This window comes from Durio zibethinus, chromosome 24, assembly GCF_047325235.1.
Source record: "Durio zibethinus cultivar Kanyao isolate XHJ-2024 chromosome 24, ASM4732523v1, whole genome shotgun sequence".
In the NCBI taxonomy this organism is placed as follows: domain Eukaryota; kingdom Viridiplantae; phylum Streptophyta; class Magnoliopsida; order Malvales; family Malvaceae; genus Durio; species Durio zibethinus.
In genome coordinates, this window is record NC_143185.1 from 19,539,886 (window position 1) to 19,551,196 (window position 11,311).

At 32.2% G+C, this 11,311-nt stretch overlaps 2 protein-coding genes across 3 annotated transcripts; both read left to right on the forward strand.

The window, feature by feature from the left end:
• The first annotated feature begins 3,067 nt into the window (after positions 1-3,067).
• On the forward strand, positions 3,068-5,312 carry LOC111317113 (heat shock factor protein HSF24-like). Its single transcript, XM_022919465.2, has 2 exons — positions 3,068-3,917; positions 4,320-5,312. Exons 1-2 carry the CDS (start codon positions 3,714-3,716, stop codon positions 4,989-4,991), a joined length of 876 nt encoding a protein of 291 aa, XP_022775200.2. The 5' UTR covers positions 3,068-3,713; the 3' UTR covers positions 4,992-5,312.
• Positions 5,313-8,881: 3,569 nt separating this feature from the next.
• LOC111316206 (caltractin-like) lies at positions 8,882-11,214 on the forward strand. Of its 2 annotated transcripts, none has more exons than XM_089753949.1 (7): positions 8,882-9,515; positions 9,865-9,985; positions 10,071-10,107; positions 10,197-10,224; positions 10,309-10,461; positions 10,548-10,678; positions 10,968-11,214. In XM_089753949.1, coding segments are annotated over exons 1-7 (474 nt in total). In that variant the 5' UTR covers positions 8,882-9,512; the 3' UTR covers positions 10,969-11,214. The 2 variants fall into 2 exon arrangements, with proteins under 2 accessions (XP_089610075.1, XP_022773950.1); XM_022918215.2 differs by having other exon boundaries at positions 8,887-9,515; positions 10,548-10,650.
• Positions 11,215-11,311: the final 97 nt, after the last annotated feature.

The following is an 11,311-nucleotide window of genomic DNA, read 5'->3' on the forward strand; positions in this document are numbered from 1 at the left end:
TGACGAAGGACAAAAGAAAAAAAAAATGGAAGAAAGACAAAGACAAGTGGATGAGAAAGTCAATATTATCGGTGATTAAATTCCAACACTTTGCGCTATCACGTTATTTCGTAAGGACTTTATCCTCCACTTGACGCAATCCAACAACAAAAGAAAATCCAACAGAACATGTTAGAAGAAGAAAGAGGAAGAAGAAGAAGAAAACGAAGCCAATGTTGGGTCATTTTTGGCCTGTGAACAACTTATGGCACAGTTGTGGCCATGGTAATGTTTTGAAGAACAGAGTCGAGGTGGCCAATGAACTAGCTTCGAGCTGTCATCACCAGAAACAAATTTTCCGTTTACAATATATCATCTTTATACAATAATTTTATTTTATTCAAAATTAAAATTTTAAATTTTGATCCTCTAAAAATGTTTTAAACTAACCTTTTTCGTTTTTGACGTGGATATCCGCGTATGGATTGCCAACATAAAAGAATTTAAAATATTTTTAAAAAATCGTAATTAAAAAATTAAATTTTAAAGATGATAAATGAAATTGAAATATTACAACAAAAAAAATTATGGATTTATAATACAATTTACTCTACAAGAATACCAAGATTAATTAAACCTCTTGAGTCTTAAGTTTCTTTCTTTTTATCATTTTTTTTATAAGCACAATTGAGCATGGTCAAAATAAAAAAAAAATAAAAATTTACATTTTGCAGTTAATTTTCTAAGCACTAGCAATTAAAGAAAATAATTATTTTGTCAAGATTGAACCTATATATATATTTTTTTCTTTTTTTAACCCCTAATATTTTTTTTTTTCCAAATAATTGCTGGCTAAAACGCAAGCCTTTTTCGAAAGACAAATTGCCGCACAAGAGAAGAAAATGTAAAATGTTGGTCTCTGAATTACCTAACCTAGCCCAGCTGGTCTGCTGCCGACACTAAGAAATGAGGCAGTTTGGTGGCAAAACCAGACCAAAAATATTCTTAGAAAGTGGTAAAACATTATTAATTTATGTTTCTTTTATATAGTTTATCCCGTACAAATTTTAATTTTTTGTATTTAAAATTATTAAAATTTATATTTAATTATTTAAATTAAAAATTCAATACTCTTTTAATCTCATTGTATCTAAAAGCAAGAATTATATTACTACTTGCTATCAAAATCGTGCTAAATGTATTGTTGTCTCCATAATTTATTCTCTATTTAATTTCTTCCATATAATTACATTTTTAAAAAAATATATATGCAAATATATTAGCATATATATAAGTTCTTTTTTTTTTATAAAAAATTAAACCTTATGCTAATTCTTTCTCCAATTTCCTTTCTTGTGCTTTAAATCAAATAGTATGGTTTTCGTTGTCAAATTAAAGAAGAATTAATACATATATATATAGGCCGTGTTTTCTTCTTTTCTTTCTTTTTCCTTAAGAAATTAAATTAAATCAAGGAAAGAAAGGAAATAAAATAGCATCTTCTCATGTTTTAATTTACATGTAAATGATGGGAAATAATTCATTACTAATTATTAAAAAATAGATTAACAAATGACTTCCCATTGATACATAAGCATCCGTTATTTAATTTAAAACAAAGAACAGGTGAATAGATTTTTTTTTTTCTATTTTCATAACATGTTTCTCCAAAGCATGCCATGTTTTATTAATGTCATCAAATTTTTAGGCAGGTTAAGTGTTGATATTTTCTTTTTTAATTTGGTGATGGTGATGTGGAGTTTGGCTAGGTGATGATATGAGAATGAAAGCAACTTGAAAGGAAAAGCATGATTATATAGAGGCGTCGAAGATAGAACTTCAAAACACGTTTCGATACTCAAGTCATAAAAGCTCAAGGTAGGAGAAAGAGAGAATATAGGAGACTTTAGAATAAGTAAAGGATTAGAAACTGAAATTCCATGTACCTATGCTCCATCCATACCTTTTATATTGTGAGGGAGTGTCGCTCGCATAAATGGAAAGTTGGTCACACGTCAGGTCATGACGATCAGATGGTTGTCAAGTGTTCACCTGACGGTCAAATAGTTGATCTGATGATCAGAATGTAACATCAAAAAAAAAATTTCCCTAATAGTTTATTAATGCATTACAAATTTCCATATAAATTTACGAAATAAGCTCTTGAAATGCTGCAAAAATAGTTTTGAACCAACATCTATTGCAACTCGAATATATTTGAATAAAAGAAGTAAATAATTAAATATCATTTAGTCAATATTAGTATTGTCATAATTCATCATTATAAATTTGTTATTTTCGTATTTGGTATTTCTCTGTCATTTTCCGTTCATATTTTTTGCATTAAATATTTTTCCCATTCTTCTTCAAATATTATTTAATTCTTTCGTTTATGAAATTAATTAAAATGAACCCTCACATACTATATTTAATAGGTTATTTTTTTCCCATTTATGCTTAAGAATTATAAGTGATTAATTTTTAAAATGCACCAACTGATCTTAATGTAAAATTAAAGAGGGGAAAAGGCTATCCTTAGCAAATTAAAACTCCGATGGCCTATGTTTCTAGCCAAAAAAAAATTTAATTGACACATACTAGTCAAGGTCATAGAATTAAGTTAAAATGAACCAAATTAGGTACAATATAAACATAATAAATTATTAATAATCTGAATACAAAACTTAATTAAGTTAGTACATATAATTATTTTAAAAAAATATATCTAATAAATTTTAATTTTAATATTTATAATTTTTTTCGCTACGCAAATAACATTGTACCAACCAAAAATATTAATATTCTTGCTAAAAATTTATTATATATATAAGCACACGTCATATGAACGTCATCCATCTTTAAAATTTACGGTATGACAAAACAAATAGTAATGCTGCTAGCAATAATGGCGATCAAAGAAGCAACCAGACATAGTACATCGTATCGCAGGGTGTGAGTTGGGGGCTGCGGAAAAAAAAATATTACTACTTGAGTAATAAAAAGGCTCTTCTTCGGCTTGGAAAAAGTGAAAACGGTGAAAGCAGGCACGCGTTCATATAAAAACCCCAATCCTCCCTTCAAACGTATTAGAAGCTTCTTTTCAAGAAACGACCAAGAAAAGCCCCCACCGTCCCCCGTTTTTCTCTTTAGAAAAATCTCTGTCATTATTTTCATTAGGAAAGCCGAAATCATGTTGTTTTCTTCTTGTTCTTCCTTTTCTCTCTCTCTCTTATATCTTTTTGCTGTTTGAAAGACTGAAAATTTCTAGAACCCAATATCCTTTTTCTTTGCTTTCATCAGTTGTCCTCCCTTTATAAGAAGTCACCTACAAGAATTCACAAAAAAGAGAAAGAAAAAGAAGTGCTCTTTCTTTTCTCGTTCAGGAGCTCTGGTAAACAAAATTATGGTCGTGTTTAGATTCCAAAAACCAGAGGGTTCCTTTTGTTAACTCATGGAAACTGATACCAGCAAACGCTGTGACAACCTCGTTCACTCTCGCTTGTTCCTCTCTGGGTTCTACTGCTGGGGTTGGGAATTCTTGACTGCTCTTCTTCTCTTTAGTTGTTCTGTCTAAAAACAACATACCCCAAACATCTTTAACGAGGTTTGAACTTGTCCTGCTTTTGTTTCTGATCGTGTAATAATTTTATTTCTTTGTTAGATTTTCTTTCTTTTTACGTATATTGTGGGGAGGGTTTGGTGAACCAGAGAGAAAAATAAATAAAAAGATCGAAATGGCTCAAAGGTCTGTTCCGGCGCCCTTCTTGACCAAAACATACCAGCTGGTGGATGATCTGATCACCGATGATGTGATTTCATGGAATGAAAACGGCACATCATTTGTCGTTTGGAAAACTGCTGATTTTGCTAGGGATTTGCTTCCCAAGTATTTCAAGCACAACAACTTTTCTAGCTTCGTGCGTCAGCTCAACACTTATGTAAGTTCTCAAAATTTTTTTAATTATTCTAAATGAAGGAAATTTTATTGGATGGTTTTAAAATTTATCAACAGATTGAATAGCTTTGGATTATGATGGGGATTGACGAACCAATTAAAGAGATCAATTAAAATTTTATCATTTTAAATTTATATTGGTACATTAATATCATTTTTTTTATTGAATTTATATAAAATTTTATTAAAATTTTAAATCGTAAATTCGTAATCATTCTATCTTTTTTAAATGGCAAATAAAAAAGGTTTACAAATTATTTCTAACAACTCAGTTTTGGTGAGGGCTATGACCGTCTTTTTCTTTTTCCAGTAATTGTACCGGAAGGTTAAAATGAAATTACATTTCCAGCCTGGTATTTTTTTTTAATTTACCGTTTTCTTACAGGGATTTCGAAAGGTTGTTACGGACAAATGGGAATTCGCGAACGAGAACTTCAAGCGGGACCAAAAAGAGCTGTTGTCAGAAATCCGTCGTCGGAAGGCGGTGACATCATCGCCAGCTAATACTTCGGCGAACGGGAAAACATCTGGTGCTGGACCTTCCTCCCCAACTAACTCTGGAGAGGACCTAGGTTCCACTTCCACGTCATCACCGGACTCGAAGAATCCGGGACCGGTGGAAACGACTCAATTAGCTGATTTATCAGACGAGAACGAGAAATTGAAAAAGGATAACGAGATGTTGAGCTCGGAGCTGGCGCAGGCGAAGAAGCAATGCGACGAACTGGTCGCGTTTTTAACTGAAAGCGTCAAGGTAGGCCCCGATCAAATCAATCGCATCATGCGGCAAGGAAGCTGTGGGTCCACCCATGATGGCGACGATCGTGGCCGTAGCTACGGTGTTGTTGATCTTGACGATCGCGATGATGATGACGAAAAAGGCGGCGGAGAAGGTAACGGAAGTTTGAAACTGTTTGGGGTTTGGTTGAGAGGCGCGGAAAGGAAGAGGGCCCGCGAGGAGAAAATCGTGCACTGTGGGCCACACGCTAAGGCGATGAAGACTTTGGATTTTCCCCACGTGCCCTTGGTGATGAAGAGCAGCAAGGTTTGCAACTGACCAATCAACGGTGGACACGATATCAAGAAGCCTACATGCTGTTTGATTGCATATAATTAGGAATAAGAAATGTTTTATTATGTAATTTTAGTAAGAATATACTAAGTATTTTTATGATTTCTTTTTCATTGTATAATTTAGTTGGGTCAATAAGTCAGCAGTTATGGCAGCCAAAGATCAAAGGCAAATGCGTCTTCGCCTTCCTCTCACTTTGAATGTTACAAAAATTACGCATTTGTAGAGCGTTTCCTTTGAAGATTAGATTGTTTGTTTTTTTTAATTATTTTTATTATTATTATTATTATTTATTTTAAGGTTTAATTTTTTGGCACACATATTATTGGATATGATAACTTATATATTTATATTGTATTTATTTTTTGTTAAATACATATATAAAATATAAAAATTATTATATCATAATTTACATAAATATTATAAATATAAAATATATTTTATGTACGATTTTATATTCAAATTTTAAATGGTGAAGTTTTTGTATGTTTTTAAAAAAGTTTTATTTAATCGTATTGTATTTAAAATCATCATTAAATTATGTCATTACAAGATGAAGAAAATAGCAAAAGCAACACTTAGGTTAGGTGGAATTAGCTTGTATTTTATCCATTATTTATATATAAAACTCTTTAGGGTAATGACGCACCAATTATGATTTATGACATGACTATTTGCTTTAGTTGCCAATCGAATATGATTAAAATAATCATAACTACAATAAAAAAAATTACGATATTTTTATATGTTTTTTTTTTAAAAAAGTTTATACGTGCATCCCAGCATGTGGCTCTAAGTTATTTTATATAAATTTTTTCTGTTAAAAAACAAGGCTCATATATTCTCTTTTTCAAATAAAAAAAGTTTTAATATAATAATTCCACTAAGTACTCTCAAGTCTCAAAACATAAGATATATGCTTAAATTCACTTTACTCTTTTTATCATTTTATTGAAAAACTTTAGGATAAATTTTGAATATAGCAATAATTTACCTATCTAATTTTATGCATCCAATCTATAAAATAAGCCTAAGAAGGAATAATTATGTAATTAACCAATAAAAAAGGAAAAAATTATCGTAGGTCAAAATGAAGAAATAATGCAGGTGACTGACGGGCCACAAGATGAAGTTTCCAATAGTGGATACAAGTAGTGTATTCATGGATATCTTTAAATTTTGAAAAATAAAAATAAAAAAAAAATTAAAGGAAATTTTTTCTCTCGGCTCCCTACAATTTTTTCTTAAACACTCTAAAAAATTTTCAGTGAACGTATCTTTCTTAATTCTTTGTCTACTCCGTTCACCACCCCTACTCAATGCCTAACCAAATTTCTTTTCTTGTACTTGAATTTTTATAAATTTGCGAAATTTGCGGTTCCATATAGATTCCAAAGGTAGGCATAATAGTTTTGACTGAAGAGATTAAAATAAGCTAGAGAGATCAGAGAATTTGTACACGTTCACATTCTTGTCCAATGTAAATTTCGGTTTGCTTATAGATTTCAAATGCCAAAACCACGATATTGATGGTTTTGTTAAATTGGTATTATTCGTATATGTTAAATTTTAAATTTTTTGAAATGATTTTATAAATATTCGAATTTGATCTCAATATTATTATCGATTCATTTTAGATTAAATGTTTTACAATTTAATGTGAGGAATAAGATTTAGTAAATAAAATTTTCTAATAGAATTAATTATTTTTGTCATTCAAATCTATTCAGTCTCTCTCTAAATTATTTAATTTTTTTGGATAATTAAGTGAATTTTATATATCCAAAAGAAATAATATTGTTACAACAAAATTGTTCTAGCCAATATAGCCAGATACAAAACTGAAGCATCAAGAATAGAGTCATTTAGACCCCAAGCTATGCAGATATTGTTTAATATGACTACGAACTTGCACAGGAGATTCCTGCATCTTTCCATATAGCTTGTTGTTTCTCTCTCTCCACACATGTAAATATGAGCACTCCATGCTATCCTTAATATAATGGGAATTAAGGATTTACCTTTTAACTTCTCCATTGGCCAGCGCAGTTCCTCCTCCCAGCTGTCTACTTCTCTGTTTAGTTGATAAAGTTGCAGGTTTCCTTCCATATGCCCTTTGAGAACTCACATTCAAAGAACATGAGATCTCTGGACTCCTGCACTGTGCGACAGAGCAATCATGTAGCATCAACTTCAAAACCCCAAGAGTGCAGCCAGTCCTTGGTAGGCAATTTATTAAGGATTGCTATACAGGAAAATCACTGCATGCTTGGGAATATGGTAGGTGAACCATAGCAGACTGTTTCATCTAATTTTTGGTTGAGCAAGCCTAATCTCATTCCAGACCTCAGTCACTGAGTATATAGGACCATGAAATTTTTCGAACAGTTATCCCTCTGTGCTGCATTGTAAACTGAGCATCTAGTTGTCGTAGCCGTAGTAGTTTTCTCCAACTCCAAATACAATTTTTGGTTTCAGACACCTACCAAATAATTTCTCCTTGAAGAACATAGGCCTCGATCCAAGTAGTCCAAATTGAGCTCGCTTTTGACAACAAAGCCCAAATATGTTGAATGATACAGACTTTGTTGCAACTGAAGAGATCTTTAAGTCCAATACCTCCTTTAGATTTGAGGTGAGAGATGAATTTCCAATTTACTCGCAAACCTTTTACAGGAGTGTCATGCCCAGTGCAGAAGAATCTAAAACAAAGCTGATTAATCCTTTTCAAGACACTTTTGGGAAGAATGAAATGCCTACACCAATAGTTCCGGAGATTAAACAAAACTGATTATATAAATTGGAGCTTACCTACGCATGATAAGAATTTTACAGTCCAAGAATTAATTTTAGCAGTGACTTTTTCGACCAGTGGGCCACAATCCCTATCAGTAAGCCTTCTTGTTATAAGAGGGACTCCCATGCAAATTTTCTAGTTTTGATCAAAGAAATTTTATGTTTTAAGCGATGAGATGATAGCTTGCTAGCTTTAGATCAAGGAAGCTGAACCAGGACGCATGGATCACTGAGCTTGTTACAGAAATGTGGATGAAGCAGAAAAAGCATATGTAGAAAAGAGGGATGGTCTGATTAAGAACAAGACTATTGAGATTGATCTGATCGTCTCAAGCTTTCCACGGTTGTTTGGGCCTGACATGTCAAACCGTATACTAGGGATGAGAAGGGAGATATAATAACGGATGAGTGCTAAATGTATGCTCATTGTTGTACATGTATTCATCGGGATATATGAACATGGAATTCCCTTCCTCTCTTTTTCTTGGAAAACAACTTAATTAACATTTTTATTTAGTTCGAAAATAGTTATATATGTTACTTAAAGTAATAAAAGAGTTTGATCTGTCAATTAGGGTTGATTGAGTTAGTAAATAACCAATATTTTGTTTGAAACCTTACGTTAGATTGCCATTGTCAGCATTTCTCTTGATAAGTGGATGATTTGTAAATTTAATATATATATTTTAAAATTTGTAATATGTTCTAACTCTGAAATGAGATAGTCACCCCTCACTTAACATTTTTTCAAAAAAAAAAAATTCTGATCTTGAGTAATTAAGGTGCAAAAACTAAAACTCAAAAGTTCTGTTTTCAAAGCCAATTTGAGTAGGCTCGGATGGCCTAATTTACTATGAAATTACTTTTTTTTTTCCAATTTTTAAAAATACTCTCTGGGATTATTTTTCTTTATATTTTTAACAACAACTAATCCGTAACGAATTTTTTTTAATAAAACAATAGCGATGGATCTTTTTCTTTGTATAATTTACGTGAATGGTCAGCATCAATGGAGGACTGGCCAGATATTAAGACGATGTGTGTGTGTGTGTGTGGATAATTAATATGAAGACGAGATTGCTTTGAATCCTTCAGCTTTTTTTAAACTCATGCTTTCTTGCTTATAGGGTGAAAAACATATGTGCGCCAGCCCACTTTGTGTCCATAGAAGAAGAATCAGACTTAGGCAATGCTGGAAAAATAGAGTTGGCAAATCATAAGGATCTGGATTCTAATTAATTCAAGATTAGATCATTTGGGATCCAATTGATTTTGGGTTTAAATATTTTTTAGTTCAAATTAATTTCAGATATTTTTATATTTTATAAAAGATATAATCATGTTAACATAATTTTTGAGTTGGAATAGATTTGAGTTATTATTTCGAATTGACTTATTTGATGTTCAAATTTTTTTAAGATTTTTTTTGGACAGTTGAAGCTGGACAATAAATGACACTGCAAGGGACCAATAGCAGCAAGTTTGAAGCTTGAAGCTTGAACTCTGAACCGTGGCTGCCGTCTTCAGCCACATGCAAAGTTTATACGTGTGATTTTTGTACTACACAATAGTATTGTCAATTAAGAAAACATACCTTTTCCTTGCCAAATTAAACCTGTACAAAGCCCAACTCTTCTGTTCACTCCAGCCTAGTTTTCCAGCTGTGGCTTTACCTTTCCTTGGTGTTGGGCGATCTCATCTGAATTAACAATGGTATGTTCTTCGTATTAAACTCTAGATTCATTTTACTTTTTTCCTTTCTTCCTTTTTTTATTGAAGATTATGTTTTTGATATTTTCTGAATCTTCAAGAAATTGAAGCAATTACAGATAAAATTGAAGCAATTTTAAGATTAATCCTTGAATTGTTTTCGTGATACATACACTGCAAGAAAAAAGGTTTTTATCGACGAATTTTTCATGTTTTCTTGTAATAATAATCTTTGCTTTGGTTTGTTTATTTATGGCTTATTGCAAACATGTGTGGGTAGTGTTTAATTTAAATTTTTTTGTAGAACTAGAATTTGATTGTGTTTTTAATGAATGTTTGATCACTCCATTAGGCTAGTGTTTATAAAGGGGCAGCGCGGAAAAACAAGCCTAAGGGATGCCACCATCGACTAAGCAAACAGAAGACGCAAGAGATTAAGGAAATATTTGACATATTTGACACTGATGGCTCAGGTATGAAATGACTTGTTCAGACGGGGGTTATCTTGATACTGGTCGCCGGTATTTTACTGAATCACAGCTTGAATTTGCTGGCTAGGTACCATTGATGCAAAAGAGCTGAAATCCGCCATGATGTATGAATATTTGTTTATGATGTTTCACGTTTGTTAATACATTTTTAGTTGATATCTACAAATTGGAACTAAAAGTTTTAGCATTACAGGTCTCTTGGATTCGAGATGACAAAAGAGGTAATTTTTGTAACGGAGGATATTATAGCTTATTATCTTGTTTTCTTGGAACCCAAATGTTTTGAACTGCTGTGCCATATACAGCAAATCAATCAAATGCTTGCAGAAGTGGACAAGGATGGCAGTGGTGACATTGATTTTGATGAATTTTTGCACATGATGACTCCCAAGATTGGGGAGAGGGACAGAAACAAAGAGCTGATGAAAGCATTCCAAATCATTGATCAAGATGACAATGTAAAGATCATTTTGTCTTTTTGTTTATAATTGATTCGTTAACTGTTTGTGGATGATTATATGATTCTTCCTTCATTTGAATTCAGGGAAAGATATCTGCCCGAGACATTAAATGCATTGCAAAGGAGCTTGGCGAACACTTCTCTGACAAAGATATTCAACACATGATGGAAGAAGCAGACCAAGATCGTAAGCTAACCCTTCTTCTCGAATCTTGGTACATTACTCTATGATGTTTTTCAAGCAATTTTGTCCATATGGTGGTATATTTTGATGTCATTCACTTTTATTTTCTTCAACCATGTGGATGTCTCCTAATAATTTCGAGCTTACAATATCTTGCTACAGTTAGTGTATTTTTTATGTTTTAGTGCAGCCATAAGCCTCTTCTGCCATGGTATTTTTTGTGCTACATGAAAATTAACATAATTTCACTGTGTGAATTTGTTGAAAACTCTCATTTATGTTCAAGAAAGAATATTGATCATTGTAAATTCTGAATGCAGATGATGGTGAGGTAAGTATTGATGAGTTCATGGGGATGATGAAGAGAACTACTTACGGCTACTAGAAGTGAAGTTCCACTTACTGCTGAAGCCTGAAAGGATGGGCTGAATGCAGTCGTGCTGTAGCTGTGGAATATATAGTTGTGCAAATAAACTCAAAAAGATTGAATGTTTAAACATGTAGCTGATCTATGTTATGTTAAGTAATATGAATGATTATTGTGTTGCCTTTGTTTGGCTGGATTAATGGCGGCTACCTCCCTCCCATCCCATGATTATTATTCTGAAGGAGTCCAAATTTTGGCATATAAGTGGAAAAATGGATTAAGGATTGTTGCTAGTAT